Source organism: Rhea pennata, chromosome 14 (assembly GCF_028389875.1).
Source record: "Rhea pennata isolate bPtePen1 chromosome 14, bPtePen1.pri, whole genome shotgun sequence".
NCBI classification, from domain to species: Eukaryota; Metazoa; Chordata; class Aves; order Rheiformes; family Rheidae; genus Rhea; species Rhea pennata.
Window position 1 is genome coordinate 15,661,152 of NC_084676.1, and position 23,785 is coordinate 15,684,936.

A 23,785-nucleotide genomic window follows, 5' to 3' on the forward strand; every position below is an offset into this window, starting at 1 on the left:
GTGGGGCGACGGGGGCCAGGGGGCCGGGCCGGGCCGGCCGGCTGCAGCCGCGGCATCGCCCGAGGGTGCCGCCCGGGGCAGCGGCGGGGCTGGCCGCAGCGCCGGGCCCCCCCCGCGCTCTTGCAGCCGGCCGCAGCTGTGACCCCGCCGCTCCCGCTTTTCCCCAGCCCGTCTCCCTATCAGGTTTGGTTGCTTACGGAGGCAGCGAGAAACCTGCTCCCAGCCCGGCTCGGCGGCTGGCCCGCTGCCAGCGCGCCGGCTGCCCGGGCCGTGCCTGCGCAGGCAGCCGGCGGCCGCCGCGGCTCGGCCCCCCGCGCCCCCGTCCCCGCGCCCGGCGGCGCGGCAGGGCCCCAGGGCGGCCGCCGCCGCGGCGCGACGCGCTCCTCCTCGGCTTCCTCCGGCTCCGGCCTCCGCGGCAGGTGAGAGCCGCCGGGCTGCGCGGTGGCAGCGGTGCCGCGGGACCGGGCCGGGAGCAGGGCGCCGGCTTGGCTTTGCAGAGCGGGGGCCGGCGGGGAGGAGAGCCCGGGAGCGGCGCGGGGCCGCGGTGCTGCTCGGAGATCTGGGCGCCGGGATCTGCTGGGAGAGGGGCCGTCGGAGCGGCCCCCAGCCGTTTTACAGGAGCAGAGATGAGGGAGGCAGCTCTGGGTCTGCAAGGCAGTTGGGTGGGATTAGCAGCTGCTTCTGCAGGGAGAGGGCCGAGAGCCGCGGCTCGGCGGCGCTAAGTCTCTCCAGGGCTCCGCTTGCAAGCTAAAATACTCCCTTAAAGCAGGCAGAGGCTGCAGCGATCCCGTTCCCATTCCTTTTCATCCATTGCCTCTTCGCTTTCTGCTAAAAGCTGAGATGTCTTTAAAAGCAGCCAGGTAGGGAATTGCCAGGAGGGGGCAGCCACGCCGCCAGTGCTTGCACCCCAACATCCACTTATTAGGCTGATTCCTAAAGCAGAGGCTCTGGCTCGTCCCGCGGGACCTCCGGAGCCCGGGGCGGTGGACTCCTAACGGAGCGCCTCGTTTTAAGTGGCTTCACTTCGTGGGGATTACCTTTGGCCAGGCAGGTGGCTGAGGGCACGCGCAAAGCCAGCTTTGCCTTGCAGCTGGTGGTGCTCCCTCTCTTCCACCTTGCCGAGACCTCCCCGCCCAACCTTCATTCTCGACCTCCTCCGCATCCCTCTCCCCTACGGAGCACACCCAGCGGGCATCCCTCCCCCTCGGGCTCAAGGCTTTCATCCTCCTCTCCAAGTCTGCAGGATTTGGGTCCAGCAGAGCTGTGCGCAGAAAGCTGGGGCTGGCGTGGGCCGTGCTCTGTTTCTCTCTCTCAAGGCCTCCCGCCTCGGACTGCCAGGGCAGAGTGCTGTCTTTGCTGCTTTGAGCACTGCTCCTTCCTCTTCAGCACCAGAAGGAACAAAGGATATTCCCCAGGAAGGAAATGACATGAAGTAGCTTAGATTTTTCATGCTCTCATCGAGCAAAGAAGAAATTAGAACAGGCTCAGCTGTGAAAAGCAAGCACATTGTGGAGGGGTGCTGCCAGCATCTCTGATAAAGGCACTCGCAGCTTCTCCTGTTTCTTCCCCCTCATCTTTTTCTTATCAGCTCCCCCTACCACAGAAATGCCTGTTGTGCATGCACTGGAAAGATACTCTTTGTACTTTGAATAGGACTGTTAAACACCAGGCAATAATCCAGGTGCTGAAAGCCAAGTTAGGAAAAGCAATAGCAACCAGCCCAGGCACAGCAGAAGAGGAGCGGGGGGCAGTGGGTGGCAAAGCCTCTCCTCCTCTGCTGCCTTGCAGCGGAAGCACCGCAGCGCGGAGGCGGCTCCCAGGCAGCGCTGCTGCCTCTGCCCGTGCGCCTTTGGGCCCGGAGCCCGTGCACACAGCTGAGGTCCTGCTGTGCGCACGTCCTGCTGTGCGTGTGCAGCCGGTGGAATTTGTGTACCCGTGTTCAGCGCGTCCTCGCCTGCCTGTCATAGGCACGTGTCCGCCCCTCTGTTACGAGCTGGCAGTAAAGGGCTTAGAGCAACCAGCATTTTGCGGCCGTGTCCGTACTATAGTGGTAACTGCTAAGCTGCTCTTGTAAATCACTGGTGCTGGATGACCTGTGCATCTCCCGGAGCAGGTGTGCATCACGGAGATCGTGCGTGCGTGGTGCCCCGCTGGCCCAGGCTCCCAGCCCTCTGCTCCACACGCATCGCACCCGAAGGTGACCAACGCATGGCATTGCCTCCTCCGGGGGGGCTGCAGCGCAGGCATGGGGCAGTCGCAGGGTGCGGGTCCCAGAGGCTGCCCCCGTTAAGTCTTGCCCAAAGCTGCAGAGGTGATTCAGTCGCAGACTCATCCTAACCCTGCCCTTTCAGGGCTGCCTGCCAGCATGGCGAGCTCCCGCGCAGGTGAGCTGTGCGCGGCGGCGGCAGCGGAGCCCGAATGCTCCGTCTATGAAGAGGTGCTCCCCGACGAGAGGATGGAGCACAGCCAGAGGCTGGCCGTGGAGGAGCTCATCACCACGGAGGCCAGCTACGTTCACAACCTCCAGCTGTGCGTGTCAGACATCCGGGCGCACCTCCAGGAAAAGCAGGTAGAGAGAGACTGTCATCTGCTGATGCAGAGGCTGTAGGGGGACCTGCTGCCTGGGTCTGAGGAGAGGGGGGCTGCTATCTTCTAGCTTCTTTGCTGGACAGCACAGTTATCCTATGCAACAAAACGGCCTTTCCGAGGAGAGGTGTCTGTTCCTAAGAGACTGACATCTTAGCTCCAGCCCCCTAAACTTCAGCTCTGTGGGGATGATTACCCCAAGGGACATCCACGATGGCATGCTGCCTCTGCCCGTGCACCTTTGGGCCCGGAGCCCGTGCACGCGGCTGAGGTCCCCGTGCGCACATCCTGCTGTGTGTGTGGATCTGGTCTCTAAAGGGATGCAGTACAGCGGCACTTGGGTGAGTGTTTTTAAATCATTGGGGGTTTCAGCTTTATGGCACCCAGATGTTCACAGCTGAGCTCCTCGGTGGTCTGGGAGGGCTGGAAGGAGCAAAGCGTCCAAGCCTGCAGGCCCGGGTGACCATGCCTGTGTTGTATCTCAGAACCTTTCCCTGCTGATTTGGCAAAACCCAGATGCTTTGGGGAAACCTATTCATTCCCACCACGCAATGTTTATTTGCTGGTAACTGTGATACTGGACTAAGATATGAGAGGGACTAAGTCCCCTTTCCAGACTGGGCTGAGCTGCTAAGAATCATTCGGTGACAGTTAGGTGAGTCTGTAGAGTTAGGTGAATCTCTCCTGAGCTGTGAAACACTGAAATCCTCGGCAGTGCCCAGGCTGAGGATTGCTGGGAAAACAGTATGTGCTCACTCTGTTCTTCCATCTTCACCAGCTCCCACAACCAGCCACAGTCCTGGGTTGTACAGACACTTAGTCTGACCCAGTACAGTTGTCCTAATACCTTTACCTCTACTCTGTAGCATTAGAAAGGCCTCATTATTCTGCACAGGAGCAGAGTCAGATCTCAGTATCTCCAAATGCCTCCTGAAATGGAGTCTTGCTCCCAGCCAGCTCCTCAGGTAACATGGGAGACAGGTGGATGGACACTAGGACATGAGGGTGTGAGTGACTTCAGGAAGCATGTTCCACCTCCGTAGAATTTATGAAGCTTGTTCTGGGGCACATTTATTTCTTTCAGCTACCTGATCTTGACCTGGAAGGACTGTTCTCAAACACTGATGACATCCTCCATGTCTCCAGGCGGTTCCTGGAAGGTCTTGAGGCCACAGCTAACCAGGAGTATGAGCAACTGCTCTGCATCAGTAAGTGGAGCAGTGCCAAGAATGGACTGATGCCAGTGGCTCCTTAGCAGAGGTATCCCTTCACTTGGCATGGCTGTTGCCCCAGCGATGCCCCAGCACCATGCCCAAGGTAGAAGCCTCCAGCCCACACACTTGCACATCCTCCTGCATCTCCCCAGCAGCCAGGCCGGAGGGAAAGCGCGGCTGGCTTTGTGTGCACTGCTGTCTCCAGGAAACCACACAGACATTAGTCCTGTGGGACTCTCATAGCGAGGCATGAGACAGACCTGCCCAGCCTGTGGAAAGTAAGGTGTAGTGGGGACAGCATCAGGCCCAGTTTAGTTGGACGTGCCTGAGGGGCAGCAGAGCTTGCTGCCTTGCCGCGTTTGGCTGGCCCTGTGCTGCCTGCTTTGTTTCCTCTCTGCTCTATTCCCCCATTTCCAGCAGGGTGGAGAGAAACCTCCAAATTGCCAATGCTTGCCTGCTAGGGAGAGCAGAGCCCTCCATCTCTGCTCTGTCCCTCAGAGGCAGCAGGGCCCACCTCAGCTGAGCAGCCCAGCATGGCGAGCGAGGGATGAGAAGCTGCTCCCCCACACGCCAGGCCCATCCTGCCCTGCCTCCTGTCTCAGGCCGGGACCGCAGTGGCACTGTGTGCTGTGGGAAGGCTCTTTCCCGCATGAATGGACTGGGCTTTGCAGCCTCACTCCTTCCTCAGGTGCCCTGTTCCAGGAGTTCAAGGAGGAGATGGAGACTGTCTATAAGATCTACTGTGCTAGCTACGAGCATGCCCTCCTGCTGGTGGAAAGCTACCGGAAGGATCCAAGGCTGCAGGAAGAGATTTTGGAGACCCTGAAAACAACAGTGTAGGTACCTAGTTCTGAGGCCACCTGGCTCCATCTCTATTACTGTTATTATTACTATTACTCTATTACATCCCTATTCCTTCTCTAGACAAGCTGCCTGTGTGCGTATATGCCCCCAGGCACCTGGCCAAATCAAGTATCACGGCCATCACCTTCACAGTGTAGCTCCTACCGGCCTCTCCTGCTCCATATCCGTCCTCTGGGCTGCCTGCCAAAGCAGCATGCCAGACTGGCGGTTTTTTATGGTGGATCTCAAAACAAGGGATGGGGTGGCAACCATAGCCCCTGCCTCCTCACCCCCAGCGGGCAGCAGGGAAAGCATCACTCGCAAGCTACAAAGGTTGTGCCCACAGTGAGAAGTATTCTCCAGCTTGGTGAGAGGAAGGGGCTGGCCCCTGGGGACCCGTCAGACTCCTGCTATCTTATTAGCTGGGTCACAAACAGGTGATCTGAACCAGGAGAAGCACGCGTGGCAGCGGGGAAGCTGCTGGGATTCCCTGCTTTCGGTTTCTGAGCACAGCAAATGGGGCTCGCAGACGACGTGGGGAGGAGAGGACTCGGGGTGCCTGTGCTCTACTCACAGCCTCCCTCCCCGCTGCCCCCAGAGCGCGTGCCAGTCCCAAGGCTGTTAGCTGAACAAACGCAGCACTGTTGGTGAGGCGGGTGCCCGCGCCGGGGCTGGTACTGCCTTTCAGGGACCGGCAGGGACGGCACCTCCCTTCCAGCGCTGCCCCAGAGGCACTGACACCATGGCCCCGCAGGTGGCCCAAAGCAGGGATTCATAGCCAGAAATCCCCGTTGCAACCCAGGGAGCTGCTAGGCACTGCGTCGTAGCCGGAGGGAGGCTGGTACCTCACCAGAAGCCTGTGGAGAATTTGTGAGAAGCAGTGAAATGCCGGGGCAGGAGAAGCATCCTCCACACCACTCCCACGCTGTTCCTCTCTCCCTCAGGCCTCACACAGGGGCATCAGACCTCAGCTTCTTTCTGGTGATGCCAGTCCAGCGGATCACCAAGTACCCGCTGCTGCTGCAGAAGATCCTGGAGAACACCCCTGCCAGCGCCAGCGCCTACCCAGCTCTGCAGAGCGCACTCAGCGCCATGGCCGAGGTCAATACCAACATCAACGAGTACAAACGACGCAAAGAAGTAGGTGAGCGAGCAGGTGGGCAACGTGCGGGTAGGAGGAGCCAGCATCTGGGAAGCCCCAGACCAACTCCAGTTGTCTCCCCTCAGTGTTGTGCTAATTCCTGTTTATGTCAGTTTAAAGATCTCCCTTTCTCCCTTCCTCCGTCTGCCTCGTCCACTGGAACTTCAAACCCTCCAGAAAGAGATGGCTCTGAGCAATTCCTGGCACTGCCTCTGACCTTGGATAGGGCTGCAAGGCACGGCTCTCCTCCTACTCCTAATGCAAATGCCACTCTGGGCAAGAAATAAACGCTGCAGTGGCAGGGTGGCATGGAGGGGCTGAAAATAAAACTGGTCTGTCTGCATTCCCAGAGCTGAGGAGTCACGAGGAACAGTCCTGCCCTTGGGACAGGAGAAATCAGGCTCTCCATGACTTTGCTTTTCTTTTTCGTTTTAATAATTTTCCTGTGGTTAATCGATCCTTCTTTGATGTGGGTGATACTTGCTCTGTTGATCATCATTTCTAAACTCTTGGCCTCGGCACTGTTCGCAGCCTCGCTCTTTCTCTGTTTTGGCAGTTCAGGCTGCTGAGGACTGCATTTGAGTTTATTCAGCTGCTTCTCTTGTTTTGCTACGCCAGCTTCCTTACTGTCCTTCACAGCGCCTAGGCACTGAGGTCATTCACACTGCGAGGCAGGGGCTAGATAAGAGTCACCTATCTGCCTGGCAGAGAAAAGTGCCTGAAACCTGGCAGACAGCCAGGAAACATGTGCTGCCTGCACACGTGCACGTCAAAATCAGCGTATCCCACGTGTGCATGCTGCAGCACAGGCAGCGGGAGTCCCGAGTGAGCCGGATTTGCTGCACTCTGTGTTTGATCTGTATTTGCAAGGGGCTATGGCCAGGATTTCTGGACACCAGGAGCAGAATCCAAGAGCTCTGCTGTCATATAAATGATGGGCAAAAGTCCTTAGGGTCAGGAAGATGCTTAACAGGGAAAGAAGCAGCGTGAGCTGCCTCTTTGTCTTTCTCCTATGGAGATAGTGCTGTGCATGTGGGGATCTCATGGATTCCCGCGGCCCAGAGAGGAGTTCCTCTCTCCTCACCATCTTCTTTTCCCCTCAACCTTGTGTGCCCTGCACCTGAGGCAGCAACCAAATACAACAAGGCCGAGCACCTGACGCTGCGGGACCGCTTTGCTCGCCTCAACACGCACTCCATTGCCAAGAAGACCACGCGGCTGAGTCGACTCTTCCTGTACGAGACTGGCATCGTGTCCAAGGTAGGGAGCTTGCTCTCATCTGGCCACCACACAGCCTGTACCCGGGGACCACTCCTGCTCCCCTCACATGGTCTTTCCTCTGGAGTGTTACTGCTGCCTCCTACACCATGGAGATACCTTGCCAATGGAGCTGAGCTGAGCCGAGGCCGCGCAGCCAATGCTGACACCCAGTGGTCCGTTCTGCCACATGGCAGCACATTCCCATTTTCAAGCAATCTAGCAGTGGCTCCCAGTCCCTGATTTCAAGGACCAGTGGGGTAGTGGAGGCTCAGTTCATTGACCTGGCTCCCTTTCTTCCTGCCTTGGTGAGTACTGGGAGTGTTATGGGAGAGCGCGTTGGCCCCTAAAGGCCCTACAGGATCCTTGGGCATCCAAACAAAAGGAAACAAGCCTAGTGAAGTGGACCATTTCTTGAGGCTATGCCTGGGGGGGTTTCCCAAGCTCCACATGCCTTTTTAATGCCCCCTTTCTGCATGCATCCCAAATACCCTCAATCTCGGCCCTTTTGAAGTCAAAGTCCTGAAGCTTCTCAGGTTCTCCCCATCCCTGTCCCCCAGCACTGAGTCTCAAGCAGGCACCTACCTTCATTTTACATTATCATCCAGTGAGGGGCATTGCCTCCACCGAAACTGTTCCCAGGCCTGTCTGTGGCTCCCTGAATCTGTGGGATAACTTGGCCCTTGCCTTGCAGACAGAGGACAAGGAATATGATGACCTGGAAGAGAAGTTCCAGTGTGTGGCATCCAGTGTAACCACACTGAAGGAGAATGTGGCGTCCTATCTGAAACATTTAGAGGTAAAAATCTGACCACTTGCTTGCAGGGCAGTAGCCCCTTTCAGGGCCTGTTTTGTGTGGCTGCAGAATACTTTCAAGCCCCAGTGAGATCAATAGCAGATATCAATGTTCAGGAGCTTGCTTCTCACAGCTAAAATGTATCCTTGTGCCGAGGACTTGCACAACTGGTCTGAGGATCAGTCAAGTCCAGGGGAGATTAAAACAAAGCCTGGACTTCATATACACAGTCTGCACTGGGTGTCACATGAGAAGAATCAATTCTTAAATCAGTCATTATATTAAGGCACTAAGTAGTCAGGCAGCTAAAAAGGCTAATTGATGTTCAGCCTGGGAAAGTCTTGTGTTAACAGGTATTATAAGGCAGAGATGTCCCCAGATCAGGCCTGATGCAACGAGCTTTCCTCCTGAGATGATTTGGGTCAATAACTGCAACAATTTTCTCACAGAAATCCTACAAGGCATCTGGGGGAATGAAACCATGAGTGATGATAGAACTTTCAATCCATGGACTGCATATTATCAGGAAAGTCTCACCAAATTGCTGAGAGTTCAGATAGCAGCATTTCAATGGCTGGGAAAACCGAGTCATGAAAAGCACTGAGAAGGGGTCTCTGTGTTGGACTGGAAGGCAGAAGAGGTGGCTAAAAGACTCCCTGTAGTCCAAATAATGGGTAAATTAGGATAAGAATTAGGGAAAAAAAAACCCACCCGTGATAATGGAAGCCTGGATCTACTATTTGCCAGTGAGATGTGGCATCATTTAGGGGAATGGGGGATATCTGTTGCTCGGGACATTGGGTGCTCCTGATCTGTCTGCCACTGCCCCCTTGGGGAGCTCTGTCTCTATAAGCCACCTCCTTGTTTTCAGGCAAGATGTTAAGAGTCAATAAATAGACACAGCATCCTAGATAATAAGCTGTGGTTAGGAGTCATGCTGGGGCTTGGATGCAGCTTTGGAGGAGCTGCTTGTAGGAGAAGATGCCTGCAGTGTTCATGCCTTGTCTCTTTCCTTCTGAAATCCTCTTCCAGCTGTCCCAGGGAGCCTATAAAGATATGTTCCCATGGGATACAGAAGGCCTGATCTCTCGGTGGGATCTCAGCTGGGAGCTCTGCCCTAGCTCTTGTTCATCTAATGCCTCCACTGCAAGCGGCTTTGGGTTCATACAACATTGGTGTGGCCACCTCTGCTTGTGCAGCAGCCTCTGTAGGGTTAGGGAGCGAAACATAAGCGTGCTCAGAGCTACTGCCCCTGATCAAAGGGTCAATCCCTTTCCACTTTTTATACTTCTGGCCTAAAGATGACCACAGGTGGAAATAAGACAGGATTCAAGATATAGATAGGGCGTTTCTTGGGAGAGGCCCTTGGCAACTGTTGTTAGTAATCAAGCACAGAAACTGTTCCTGCTGCTCCATGCCTGACTTCAGGAGTGCTGTTCCAAGGGAGAGCAAAGCTGAGCCCAGGGAAGAGGAGGAGGCTGTGTTTCCTCTAGCGCTGCCAACAGGCAGGGGATCTTGGAGCTCTGCGTGCTCTTCTCTGGTTCTAGAGGTTGTGGGTAAAAATCCTGGCCAGTCCTCATCAGGAGGAGAAAGAAAGCTGTTACCCATGGGTTTAACATTACAGCAAAGCCTTTTAGAGCAGAGGAAGGTCACTACCAGTCTCTCTCTCTTTTTTTTTTTTTTTTTTTTTTTTGAAAGTGCTTTTCTTTCCCACCAGTCTCATGCTCCATGCAGACAGAGATAGGAAAGTTTTTGTACAGTAAATAAATAATTCTCAGATCTACTAGAGCACCAAACCCAAATGTCAAAGCACCAGAGAATGTCAAACCTCTCTGAGCCTTCTGCTGCTGGGAGGCAGCGCTGGCCTGGGAAACTTGGCCACAACTGGAGGTTAGTCTGTACCAGACTAGGACAGGCTCCTTGTGGCCATGGGACAGCCTGGGCCACCTTGTTGGGGAGGATTACTTTAGTAAGCCAGTGCATGACGTCTGCTTGAGGAAAGAGGCCTGAATGAGCTCCCCACCTTGCTGACAAGTAGCCAGGAGCATTGTTCCCACCAGGTTGCTAGTGTAGAGCTACCAGGCTTGGCACATTGCTTTGTCTTTGGGGAACACAGAAATCAATTAAGTTAGCCAGTGTGTTGAGCAGCTGAATTTTTTTGGTTCAGCAAAAGGAAAGAAGAGATGATTATGTGAGTGTCAGGGCACCAGATACTCAAGAGAAAGGAAGGCTGAACAGAGTCACCAGAAATGAGAAGATCCCATTCCAGTATCTGCATGGTAGGAGCCTGGGAGAGCTCTGTACCTCCCGCCCACAGTGCCAACTTCCCCAGTGCATCTTCCCAGGAAGGGTGCCCCAGCCCCCATCTCTCCAGCAGCACCATACCAGGGCAGTTTCTACAATTCTTGGGTCCAATTTCTTTTTTTATTTCCTTCAGGCGTTCCTGTTGTCTACCCCACACAAGCATGAGCTGCAGATCAATGAGGGAGCTGCCCAGCAATACCGCCGCTTTGCAGAACGCCTCCATCACAGTGTTCTCCCAGAGTTTGTGAGTGCCCCTTCCCCTCCTTGAGGTCGCCTCAAGGATCACTGCCAGGCATTGCTCTCACATCTTCTGTCAGGGCACAGCAAAGGCCAGCTGTTTCCCAAGGGCAGGAGAGCCAGGGCTCTCCACTGCACAGGCAGTGCCCCACTGGCAGGCACAGTCCCACAGGGTGGCAGGCAGAGCCAGCTGCTGGTATCAGGGTTCATCAGCAGTGCCAGACATGCCAAGCAATGAACCAGGTCCAGAGTCCATCCAGGGAGTATGATCAGGAGCAAAAGGAGACAAGGAGAGGGCAGGAGACCACTTCCCCTACTACTACCACTTCCATCCAAGGGGTCCATCCAAGATCAGATGCAAGGCTAGAGACAGACATAGCTGCAGCATAACTCAGGAAGAGACTGGAAGTCCAAAGCTGCCTTGTGGGCATGCAGGGTTGTCTTTGGGAACCTGGAGCCAAGGAGCCCCCTGCCTGTTTCCTTCCACAACCCCTGCTTGATTTTCCAGGATTCCCTCTTAGGTGGTGTCTGCCATCAGACTCAGTTATGGTAAACACAGTCAAGGAGGTTTTCTGAGCCTCCTTGCGCGGGATAGCTAGAACATCAGACATGAATGCCAATATACCCAGGGAGTGCCAATCCTTCCCATGCCTCTCTGCTGTACTGAGAGGGTACCTATGTGGACTAAAAGCATAGACCATAAGCTGAAGACCTCCAACAAACTAAGATGTTATGGTCTCCTAGAAGAATTGTTGCACCAGTCCCCCCCAAAGCCTGTGGACATCGCACATGAGGGCAGTCCTATCTGACCATTTCCTGAGTCAGCGTAAAGCCCAAGTTCTGAATCATGGCACACATGGCTCTACCAAGAGTTTACTTTGACTGGGAGCTGGTATCCCATATGCTTCCAGGGGAAGATGCTCCAGATGCCCCCCCACTCCACACATGCCCTTCAACCTGTCGCTGACATGGTAACCCAGTTCTCATGCATTCAGCTCAGCCTGTCTGGAGGTGGGGTTTCAAGTAGAGATTTTGGTCTGTCATCCCACAGAGGCGACGGCTGGACAGGCTGGTTTGCCAGCCCCTCTGCAGCCTCTCAGACATGCTGGTGGGGCCACAGCAGCTGGTCAAGAAGCGCCTGGACAAGCTCCTGGACTACGAGGAGATCCAAGAGCGTAAGAGTGAGATGGGCAGCGTGACATATGATGAGGAGGCAGCCATGAACACCTACCTCGCTATCAACGCTGTGCTCGTGGCCGAACTCCCACGGTTCAACCAGGTGGCTGTGCAGCTGCTGGGGCAAATACTGTGCTCCTTCACTGTTCTTCAACGGGACTTGGCCGCACGGGTCTTGCAAGAAGCAGAAAAGGAACTAAAGCAGGTGAGAGTCCCTTTGATATATGTGCCCAAACTGGTACTTAAGATTGAGCCAGGCCACAATGGGCAGCCTGCCTTTTTCAGGCTTAAGATATCTCTCAGACATCAGGGCATTGTGGAAGATTTCCTGTATTCTGATCCTCTCCGTGCAGAAACACGGCTCTGTGGTCTAGCATTTGTAAGTGATCTTTTCTCCTCTTTAACCAGAAAATGCCAAATTTCCATTTCTTCGTTGGCAGGGATTGTCCTGTTTTCTCTTTGAGGAGTACCGCATGTACTTTATTGATGTGGTGCCTGAGAGATCAGTGTTAACTCTGAGCTCCAGTGAGCTCTGTGTCAAGCAGGCAGGGAGGAAAAGCACATTTCCTGGCCTGAGGAATGAACGTCACTCAAATCACAATCTCGTGGGAGATGTCTCTGAGGATACAAACTCACTACACAAACACTTTCTAAGCTTGACGTTTGCAAACATGAGGATAATTTGGCAGGCCCTCACCTGACCTGGGACCAAATAAGAATGTCGTGCAGCCACATAAAGATATCCTCCCACACACCGTAAATGCGTATCCAGTCATCAGGGCTGGACTCCTCCTGCTTGGTCTGAGGTGCTTACAGTGCAGATGTCAACACCTGAGCTAGATCCTCCAGTCTTCCTTTACAATCAGCTGGACTGTAAGGGAATGATTTCTCTTCCCTGTTTTAGATGCAGGCTTTAGGAGGAGATGGATCCACCCTATGATCCACTAATTGAACCAGCAAGGTCAATCCAGCTCTAAGGGGAGCCCAGGACACTGGCTTAGGTTGATAATCTCACCTATGTTGTGAGAAGGGCTGCAGGATCCATGGACAGGACAGTAGGACCCAGCAATTGATCCAGTGGGCTGCATCTAGCCCAAGGGCCATTGCTTTGACTGCCCTGCTCCAGAGCATGTGGCTTAAAGTCAGAGAGGGGCAACTTTTGCTGCCAAAAGGGAATGGATCTTAGATGCAAAGTGCATCTTTAGAGGCAAGGCTTGTCCTTTTGTTTTCTCACCCTTTTCTTCCTTCTCTTTTGACCTATTCACAGCTCTTCACTAAGAACCTCTCTGATCTCAGGGTCTCTCTTCACAGATGCCCCATAGCCATATGCCTCTGCCTAGTTTCTGGAAGATGATGGAAGACACTTTGCAGCAGTCTGAAGCTCAGCTTCGTACCTTCTGCCAGAAGTTTGAGACAGTTATGCCAAGCCCTGTGTCACAGGTAGGAGCTGGGAAGGGGGTTTCTCCCAGGCCAGCTAGATGAGGTGGGACTGAGGCCTCCTGGCACAAGAGAACATCTCCTTGGAGGGGAGGTTAGCTCAGAGGCAGAGACATGGAGGGGTTTGGCACAGCCATAGTGTTGCCTCTGACCTTCAACAGTGGCTGGCAAGAAATAATAGTGAACTAGGGCTGAAACAGAGCCAACCCTTCTAGTTCTGGAAACTTGTCTCCAAAGCATGAGGATGGTTAGCATGAAGGAGTTTCTACTCCAATAGCTCACTGGGATGTGAACACTCAGAAAGGAGTATATCTCCCGTATTTCGAATCAATTGCTCCTTTGTCTCTTGCTTTCCATTAGCCTCTGAATGCTGCTGAAGAGCGGAAGGTCCTTTCCCTTGTGAGCAAACATGGCCCAGACAAACTTTACCAAGTGACAAGCAACATCAGCGGCAACAAAGATTTGGATCTGACCTTGCAAAGGGGACAGATTGTAGCTCTGCTGCAAAGTGCGGACACTAAGGGGAACACAAACAGATGGCTGGTGGATGCTGGAGGTACTGTGAGGGCTTCAAGGAGACTTTGCCTGCCTCAGCTTGAGAGTTAGAAACCAAACCTGAATCATGTGTTCTTCTTGGAGTCTATGGTTGGATTTGGATGAAACAGCAGGCCATTCCCTCCTGGTCCTTCCTCCACAGGGTTTGCTCAGTCAACACCTACCTCTACTTTGCCATCCACACTTGTAGCCATTAGATGTTCAGGTTTCCCCATTTGCTCCCTATGGGAGCTCTTGTGAAATATCATGTCCAGAAAAGAAGTATCCCCTGCACACAGAAACACCATGAAACCTGTTTGCTGGGTTTTGCTGCTACATGTCCCCTAGCAATAGAGTGGTTTGAACAGGGCTCCTGTGCCTTGTTGGGCAGTAGCCAAGTTAGCATTGCTTTCTCCTCCAACCAGTCCTAAATGTGCCAGGCAGTGGGGGGCCCATGAAGTGTGTATGTGCCTGTTCTCCAGGTCCCCGAGGGTTTGTTCCTGCTGGAAAACTCCAGCCCTTTAATCCAGCACAAAGTCAGCTACCTGGGATGCAGATGCCAGTCCTGGAGTGCAAGACAGAGAGGAGGCGACATTCATATGCAATACCTGAAGCTCCCAGGCCTCAGGTGCCTGCGTTCACTCCAGCTTTCCAGGTGAGAATGTGAGACACCTCAAGGTTCATTCCTAGCAACCCTGTCAGCTCAAATGCTAGTCCCTGTGTATACAGAGTATGGCTGGATGTATGGACTAGTTGATGTATGGCCACATGTGGTCATACATGTGGTGTTGTGTGCTCCACATATGCCTATCAGGGAAGTGTGGTGCCAGCCTGTCTCAGTGCCCTGCACGGGTGGTGTTCCTCCTGCTGGGAGCTGGTGCAGACAGGGTGGCAGGAACCATCCTGAAGCACAAGGGCACATTGGAGAGTGCTGCAGGGAGTAAGGGATGGGCCTTTCCATCTCCTGCTGGGACCAGAGGAGGAATCAGCAAAGGGCAGCAACTTGCAGATGTCAGGAACACCACTCTGCTTATCTGCTGTGCCATTTCCACGTCTATCTGGCTAGAAGGATCAGTAAATCATTCTAGGGAATTGTGCTTAGTGGCATATGCAGTCACAAATCTCCCTGCATTGATGGCAATACAGTAGAGCCCTCTTGGAAATGGCCTCAGGGAGTGGGACCCTATGTGTCCCCTCTCAGTCTTGCCCTGCTGTGCATGCTATTTCCCCCTTTTGACTCTTATTTCTAGTAAGGGCTGCCTCTCCTCCTTCTCCTGCCTTTCCCAGGTGGTTGCAGGCTTCTCCTTCACAGCCAGGAGTCCGCAGGAGGTCAGCATCCAAGCCGGGCAGCCAGTGTTGGTGCTGGAACCACACGACAAGAAAGGAAGCAAGGAGTGGAGCCTGGTGGACGTGAATGGCCAGAAGGGCTACGTGCCCTCCAGCTACCTGGTGGCAGTCCCTGTGCAGGAACCCCTGGGCTGGAGCTTACCTGTGTGACCACCGCCAACCCAGCCCAGGCATGGTCTTCATGCTAGTCTCAGAAGAGAGCCATCCGCTTGGCACCCAAGTTGCTCACCATGGGAAATGAGAGAGGGAGGCAGTGTGGAAGGCCCCAGACAGGGAAGGCAGCAGGAAGCAGCTGGCAGAATATTGCCCAGAGGATGTGGGTACAAGGGGCAGAGGGCAGGAGATGGGTTTTGTGCTGACACATGCAAGGGCAGGAAGGCGAGAGGCTGGGAAGTCTCATACGTGTTTGCTTACTGTTAGGCACCATGAAGGAAAGACTCAGGAGGAAGAGAATGCAGGTGGGCTGCCATTTCTGCAAGAATTTATTGAAATTCCTATCAGTGAGAAAAGTGTCCCTGGGACAAGGAGACAGAATCTGTCCCGAATTAAATCAGGTCCAAGCTGCAAAGGGAGTCTTTAGCCTGGCACAGAGCTACTGGGGCTCCTGGAAATGTGCCTTTAGGACAGCTCCCACAGATAACCCTCTCATCTAGAAGGGAGATGCTGGCATGCGTGCAGAGAGATGAAGAGTGCTAGAGGCACAGGGGAGCACGTCTGCATGGGCACCATCTGTGAAGTGCCACTTCAGCCCCCTTGGCAGCACAACCTTTATGTCCCACAGAAAGGGCATAGCAACTTCAGCCTGCGTTCACCCAAATTACCAGTGATGCCTAGTGGGCCGAGCATTGGGCTGAGAGTCCCAAGGCTTGGGTTCCTCTCCTGGCTCTCCTGGTGACCATGCGCCACCCCTGGCCTCAGTTTCCCCCTCCGTACAGCGAGGCTAATGCTACTGATGTCGTTGTTAAGCGCTCTGCACCCTCGTGATGAGAAGCACTCTATACCTGGCCGGTACGCCTGACCAATGCTGTTTAACGTGACTAATGTGCTGGTATTACAATATCTCTACGCACACGGACAGCTCAGAGCTGCTGAGTTTTGGCTCCTCACTCTCGCCCGGTCGGAGGGGCTCTGGGACGAGCAGGGCACCAGGGCACTGGTGGCCGCACTGGCTGCTCCACGCAGCCCTCGCAGCACCACCATGAGAGGGCAGAGTTCCCCCCCTCCCCGTGCCACCACGCGCCTGGGCCTGCTGGGCCACCCACCTCACAGTCAGTGAACTGGGGGCACTGGTTTTGGGGCCACCTCACCCTGCTCAGAGGGTGGCGGAGGGGTTTCACTGCTGCTCACCCAGCAGTGATGGATTTTGCTCGTCCTTGGCTAGCAGGGCCCAGAGGGTGGTGTGGGGACACCCCAAGATGTCATGGTCGGCAGTGTCCCGGGGCACAGTCCGGGTCACCACTGGGCTCCCGCAAGCGCGCTGCAGAGCCGCAGCGGTGACGGAGGCCCTGTGGTTTAGCAGACGGGGTGGCGCGGGGCTCTCGGGGCTTGGGGAGGCTCGCTGACTTGCAGAAGAGTGGCCAGAGTGAGGGCAGAGCGGACAGCCAGGAAGGACCGCGCCGTCCCCGCTGGGATAGGGCCTCATGGGCACCTCAGAGGGAGCATCTTTTCTGGTTGCTGCTGGCCCATTCTCCGGTCAAATCTCCTAGACCGCCTCTGAACCCACAGATGCTTTTGGCCCCCACGACGTCCTGCGGCGGGGAGTCCCCCGTTTCGCTGTGTGTGCTGGGATCTCACCGCTACGTGAACCTGTCTTTGGCAAGGGACTGTGACGGTTACGGCAGGAGGGGTGTCCCAACGGCAGCTGAGACCCCTCGTCCCTGTGCACATACGAGGGGTGAAGCTAAAGGCAGCATAAGGTTAGATCACAGACATCACACTCCTTCCCACCACTACCTGAGGTGCCACCACCCTGTGCCTCAGTTTCCCCATAGCTTGCTCTAGCGCTCTCTAGTGGGGTCACAGGCATCTCTGAGAAGGGAAGGGCCACCTCGAGGTGGGCTCCTGTGGCGGTGAGCCAGGGCAGTCTGTGCAGTTTCTAGCAGAACAAGCAGAGAGAGTGCTGAAAAAAAAATCAAAGGCAACTTTTATGGTAAGTGCCAAAAACCATAGCTTTTGCCTTGCAGATGTGAAAAGGTGGAAGTCACTGGGCAAGAGAGGGTATTTCTAACAACCCTCAGAAGATCGCTGTACTTAATGTATAAACACCATTGGACATGACAGAAGTAATCAATTTTTAGTTCAAAAGCTTGTTTCTACATTACTAATAGGAAAGCATGCTTGGGAACGTGCAGGCATTTATCAAGCCTTGATAAATACACCTAAGACAAAAAAAAAAAAAAAAAAAAAAAAAAAGCATAGTACTGCCAAAGCTAAAACAGTTGAAAATATCTACTACATAATAAACACTAATACGAAAACAAATGAAAATCTCGAGATGATTCGGCACATCGTCTTACCAGCACTTTTCCAAAGAGCTCCATAACTTCTTTTCCTGGTAAGTTCATGCAACGTTCACCAACACGCGGCTGGGCCACTGCAGTTCATGGCCTGAAAGTCAATGGGTTTTCACCGAGGGGTCTCTCTCTTTTCACTCCTGATTTTCTAAAGCTCGTTATTCTGTCGCACTGCAAAGCTAGCTATTTAAAAATAAGCACATACAAGCAGAAATGCAGGAAAACACAAATGTTAACTCAATTGCATGGCAGTAATACAAACTGTTGTTAATCTAAGCAGCAGCATTAAAACTCATAAACTACTGGAAGCAAAAATATTTTTACCTACAGAGATTACATTTCATAGACATCATTTAAGGTAGATTGGTGACAAGTAGGTAGGTAGGACTATCTTTCAGACTCAGAAGTATACCAATTAGGTCAAATTCTTTGCATTTCAAGATCTTGAGTTGATCTTCCACATTTCTCCCTAACTATCCTTGTAATGAATAAATATGGTACCACAAAGATAATGTCCTTAATGTGAAGAGCTATATGTCTCTGAGGATATTACATAATGCTGTAAAAGCGGTACACAAACTTACCCAATATGAATCAAACACAATTTTTTTTCACTTAAATTAAATACTCTCTTGGCAGTCATGAAAAAGGGCATTTAAGATCAATTTCACTGTAATCTGTTTCAAGTATACCTTATTAAAAACAAATTTGTTTAATCAGATTGTGATGGTGAGATCACTTTGAAGCCATAAATGAAGCTTAGACTTGGATACTCTATACAACTTCTTCATCTCAGATAGACAAGTGATTATTAACTAGACAGCCAGTAACTAGCCAGCATGCCTTAACTATCATATCTAGAAAGCCAAAGTGAATAATTTTACTGCAATCAATTTTGAAGCAATTAATAGCAAGTATATAAAATACTTGGCACCAAGTTTCAAAGTATTCAAGATTGTCAAGTTAGTGCTACTGAATACGGGCTTGTTTTTTGACCATTCAAAAAAAACAAAACAAAACAAAACAAAACAAAACAAAACAAAACAAAACAAAACAAAACAAAACAAAAGAAAAGAAATACTATTCCTAACAGTCTGAACTTACCTGCAGTGTTTACTCAAATATTTCTGCAGTTAAAGAAGCTTCTCCAGGTTGATATCATTATTATCTTTAACTGAATTTACGAATGAAGTTCTTTAGCTGGAGTAACTCAAGATTTTTCTGAAGTCTAACTCTTAACATCCTTGTAAGAACACGTCACGTTGTCCACTCCGTTTGGAGTGAAATAGCATTGCAGTGCAGGGTTATCATTACCAACCAAGATGTCATGAAGACCTTGCCACTTCATCTGGCAAAGGTTTTATTTGAATATGCTATTAAAAGACAAGAAAAAAGGCAGTTACCTATTGCTTCAAAACAATAGTCTACGTTTTGTACATCCTGTCATTAAAAGCCATTTACAGTTTCAGTAACTGTTCTTTTTCTCTATCTATTTCATTGTAAACAAAACCACCAGCACCACTAACACTCATTCCTACCTCCAGTCCCTGTGCCAGAACAAAATGATGTGCGGAAAAAAGATGAACCCACTGCTTTCAGCAGCAGTAATGTGTCAAGCTGCTCAAACCAGGGCGTTAAATCCTAGGAAAATACTCCAGTTTATATATTATTAGGATAAAGACCGGCACTAAATTCTGATTGCCCAGTCTGTCAAGTTCAACATATTATACTAGAGTTGAGTGGCTCTCAAAATGACCCAAAGCCAAAAATATCGAAATAGGAGCTCTAATACAGACTGCCTCTGCTTTTTGCATGCGCACGCATAAATTCAGCATAAGAATCATCTTACAGAAAACCATTTCTAGCACAAATTCTCTCTCTGTAGCTTGGTCTTACTTCTTGTCAATCAGGGAACAAACGCTGGGTATCAAATCCAGCTGCACTCCTTAAAAAACAAGTGACTCTGCCTGTGGCACAAATCGTTTCCTCCACGGGCCCAGCACCACTGCCCACCCCTTAATTTCAGGTAGAGGGGGAAGGAACCAAAAGACCTCCGCTGCCTTCGCCTAGAAGCCCCTTTACCCCAAAATAACGATTTTAGCTGTCTTAGCTCCCTCTGATCCGGAGCCATTTTAAGTCTATCAGCTGAAAACCAGTCCCCCGGCTCTCTTCCCGCTGACTTGCTTTAGTCCAGCTGCTAAAAACGCGTGTTCCCCTCCGGGCAGCTGCAGAGCCCGCTCGGCCCCGCACCGGACGAGGTGAAGGCCGCTCAGGTACGGCAAGGAGGCGCAGCGCCCTCGGCCCTCGGCGGGGTTCCTCTGGCGGATTTTACGTAGCAGACTGGGAAAGCGATTTTGACTCATCTGCACAACTTCACTGGGACTTGGTGCGTCATAACCTGTGAAGCTGAAGCAAGGAAAACAAGGCGTATGCCCTAACTGTATTTCCAATTCCAAGTTTAAGATGAAAACAGAGACGCACTGGCTAGCTATCGTTCCTTCCTCGCGGAGCAGGATTTTAAGTGGCTCCAACATAAAGCATCACTTGGCGAGAGAACTGCAGCATTTTTCTGCACCTATGTTGTCCCGCGTAAATGAGCGATGGCTTAATTAGGGGAGCGTTTTTTGAGCAGAATCACGAAAGGTTCAGACTCGTGGTGAGCCGCAGCAACGGGCAAAGGCAGCGGCTTTGGGAACGCGGTGCTTCCCTCTCCCGGCTGGCCCACGGGCAGAGCGTTGCGTGGCGGAGGACGCTACGGCAGCATTTCTCAGAGCAGCCCGCGCTTCGGACCGGAGCAAGAGGATTGTAATAGAGCCTCTTGCACAGGAAGGATTAGGTGCCTTACCTAACAGCTTTCTCTTATCAAGTGACTGAAATCACGTCAATCCGTTTTGGGAAAGCGAAAGGGCGCTAAATCCATTAATACTTTAATACTTTAAGCCACTTTACGCCTACTAATAACGATGCCACTGAGTGTTAGCAGCACGTTACAAAGAGCATGCAACCTAGTGCTTGGGTACGGCGAGGGAGGCGTTTACCCAGGGCAGCCCCCACGATCCATACCCCCTTCCGAACGACATTGAAAACCGGCTTATCTTTCAGCGTAGCTTCTGGGAGTTTAAGCGCGCAGTTAACTCCGAAGGAGGATTTCTGGGCGTAAGAGCCCCGAACGGCGCCGAGCCCGGAGGCCGCGTCAGCGCGTGGCCGCGCTCAGCGTCCTGGTCGGTCGCAGCGCGTAACGCAACAGGAGGAAACGCGCAGCGTTTGTTCCCGTTACCCCCAGGCGCACCCCGAGAGCTTTCACACGCGCTTCGTGTAATGCAAGACTGCCTTGCACACGAGAGCCTCTTACTGTCAAAGCGCATCCTGCATTTTACGTTCTCAGGCTAAGTCGGTCTCGGCCCGGGAGGCTGCTCAGGCTGGCCCACGCGAGGCGCGGCGAGGCTGAAGGTCCCCGCGCGGGGCTCGAGGCGCGGCGGCGTCCGCTGCGCGGTCCCGCGGCGCCGCTGCCCTGCGGGGCCCTCCCGCCCCGCCAGCCGCCGCGCGGTTAGCAGCAAAATCGCGTTTGTTTTCCGGCCGACCTGCCTTCCTTCGGAAGGACTGCCTGCACCGCGCCTGCCTCGGCGCGAAACCCCCCCCGGGCGGAACCGGCGAAGCAGGAATAGAAATGGGGCAGCCAGACAGTTCCCTTTTCAGAGGGGGCCATGCAACGTGCGTCCCGGGGGGCCGGGTAGGCGTGAAACCCCTTTGCTGCCTGTTCCGGCCCCTTCAAAGTCGGCTCTCTGGTCTCATGCAGTCACGGGAACAATCTACTGGCCTGCAAAAACAACCCAGCGCAGCAGCGGTGGTTTCTCCCCAGCTGGATGAGTTTGCATTAGGCTGCGGCGGTGCAGCGGAGGAAGGACGCGTGGGCGGCGGGCGTGCACGGCTGGCAGTGAAAGGCTCGCGCTGTTTAACCTAACCCTCCCCTGAAGAAACGCCTGCCCTGCGGAGGGCACAGCAGTGCTCCCAGCTGCTCGGGGTGCAGCACCCCAGCCCCCGGCCCGCGCTCCCCTCCGCTGACGCCCAGCCTCCTCGCCCGTCCCCACAGACGGAGAGGAGCACTTGCTCCAAACTGTCCAAAGCAGCTTTAGCTGCAGCATGTCACTGTAGGGTTGGATTTCTGTTGTAACAGCAACACTCGCAGCATGAGGAAACACAAACGTGCACTGCCTGAGGGCAAGATCAAGAAATAAATCGCAGCAACGCAGCGCTGCATGCCCCAGATAGCTGCCTGGTGGCAGCTGGTGCTACACTGCCCTGTCACGAAGTGGAGCATCGCTCTGCGGCAGGCTCTGCCTTAGCAGTAGGAAGAGGTCTGAACCAAACTCCTTGCTTCTGTCCTCCAAAAAGAATGGAAGTTTGAGTTTTGTCCTCAAATCATCCAGCAAAGTCGATTTCTGGGCTTGCTGAGAACGGGCAAGTGGTGTAAGGCACAAGGTGGGAACAGATCTGCTGGCAAATCTTGGTGGCCTCGTGCTCTGGATTGCTCTGCAATCACTTTGCAGCAGAGCCCCTCGAGGAGAGCTGATCCCATACCGCAGAGTAGTATTTCTCACTGCCTGCGAGATGACATCCACGTTTCTTCAGCTTCGCACTGGGAACTGTGAGCTGAGGACCGCGAAGAGGAGGTTTTGCTTGGTGACAAATGACGTCACGTGAATGCCCACAGGGTTATTTCCAGCTCCACGCCTGAAATGATAGCTGCCTGCCTGGGTCTTTGAGTACAGGCATGTCTGAACTAAGTATCCCGACGACTGTAGTCTGTCTGTCAGATATCGAAGTGGTTTGGTTCCCCCCAAAACAGACAGCCAGTTCCCTAGATTCCTATAATCAAGATTTATCATATTATCAAGATTTTCATGGGTAGCACAAAATGTGGCTGTCCTGATTCCTGCATATCTGAAGCCTGGGGGGCAGTGAAAATATATTTGGGGGCAATTTATGGACGTCTCTGAACAGGGTCACGAGGAGGAAAGCTTTGTTTCCACTTCTTCAGAGCCCTCTGAGACCCTGGCTGGAGCCCTCATGTGCTGCAGAGGTGCAGGGACTTGGTTTCCACCCCAGCTTGCCTGGCTCCAGGTGTCACTCTGAGGCTATGGAAGAAACACCTGGGAAAAAGGAGGGCTGAAAGCTGCTATGGTAGGGTCTGCATTTTCCTTGGAAAATTGATTTACAGACCTAAAATGCATCCCGCCCTGTGCTTAAAGGCGTAGGGTGATGTACTGGAAAGGTTGATAGAAAAGAGATGCTTGATTCAGTGGTGAAAATCTGTGACCTGGCTTTGACTACGGGGGCGACCTACACGTGGAAGCAACCCCGCTGCCTCCTTTGGCTCACGCAGGGATGAGCGTGAGTCTTCTCCCCCTACCCGCACAGCAAAATTTGCAGAATTGGGCACATCTCCAGTGGAATCACTGTTAGTTTCATTTGCTGAGTTCCTACTGAGACTTTCCATAGTTCCCCTTTCGCACTGAGGCTAGGCACGGAAACGTGCCCGGGGCTCGCTGGGCTCCGTGGGTCCTTTCCAGCCCCCTGGTTGGAGAGGTCAGCTGTGACTGTGCATCCATGAGAAGCAATCTGTCTTCAAAACAGCTGCTGGGGCTGCCCACGAGGCAGGGTGCTGGCGAGGACGGGCGTTCACAGCCAAGCCCAGCAGCGGCGCAGGCAGCGTGGCAGCCACGAAGCTCTGCCCGCCCCAGGGCCGAGTGGGGACATCTCTGCGTCGTCAGAGCTCCTCGCTGCGCTGCAGCACGGTGCGGGGCCAGCCTGAACGTGCCACGTGCACTGCTCATGGGAGCAGGACCTGGGCAGGATGCGCCCCGCAGATCTCCAGTGCTTGGGCACAGAGCAGGAACGCGGAGGTGCAGCTGAACAAACACCCACGTCATCCATGAATGTCCACAGGTGGTTCTGGGCATCCCCAGGGTTTCCCTGGTGCGTTGCTCCAGCCATGCCCGTCTGGCCGTGCGGCACCAGGCCTGTGCTTCCCACCACGCCAGGCATGCTGTTCCCGGGGCAGGCTCCGCGCAGGAGCCAGGGCACAGGCTGGGCAGGACCAGCGTCTCCTCCAGAATCAGCATCTCCTGAGAGATTCAGCCAGAGTCTTCATAAATGCTTTTGCATTTTTCATTAAACCTGATTTCTCAGCTAACTGGATCCCTGGAAAAACCTCAGTGTCAAGGTTAGGTAAGAGAAGCAAGGTGTTTCCATAGTGCAGAGCAAACGGAGGTTTGCCTGGCCACCAGGCAGCAATGGCACGTCCAGCTGCATCCAGGAAGACAAGCCAGTCTGCACAGAGCAAGATCTAAGCGCTGGGAGCTAGCCTGGACCAGACTATCCCTTCTCCATCCCCACGGCT

The 23,785-nt window shown here is 53.4% G+C and overlaps 1 protein-coding gene across 2 annotated transcripts; it reads left to right on the plus strand.

The window, feature by feature from the left end:
* The first annotated feature begins 345 nt into the window (after positions 1–345).
* ARHGEF37 (Rho guanine nucleotide exchange factor 37) lies at positions 346–15,954 on the plus strand. Of its 2 annotated transcripts, XM_062587204.1 has the most exons (13): positions 346–419; positions 2,352–2,569; positions 3,671–3,794; positions 4,489–4,636; positions 5,588–5,787; positions 6,914–7,044; positions 7,736–7,840; positions 10,275–10,385; positions 11,430–11,759; positions 12,866–12,994; positions 13,352–13,547; positions 14,008–14,180; positions 14,813–15,954. In XM_062587204.1, exons 2-13 carry the CDS (start codon positions 2,366–2,368, stop codon positions 15,020–15,022), a joined length of 2,061 nt encoding a protein of 686 aa, XP_062443188.1. In that variant the 5' UTR covers positions 346–419; positions 2,352–2,365; the 3' UTR covers positions 15,023–15,954. The 2 variants fall into 2 exon arrangements, with proteins under 2 accessions (XP_062443188.1, XP_062443189.1); XM_062587205.1 differs by lacking the exon at positions 13,352–13,547 and having other exon boundaries at positions 14,813–15,030.
* The last annotated feature ends 7,831 nt before the right edge of the window (positions 15,955–23,785 follow it).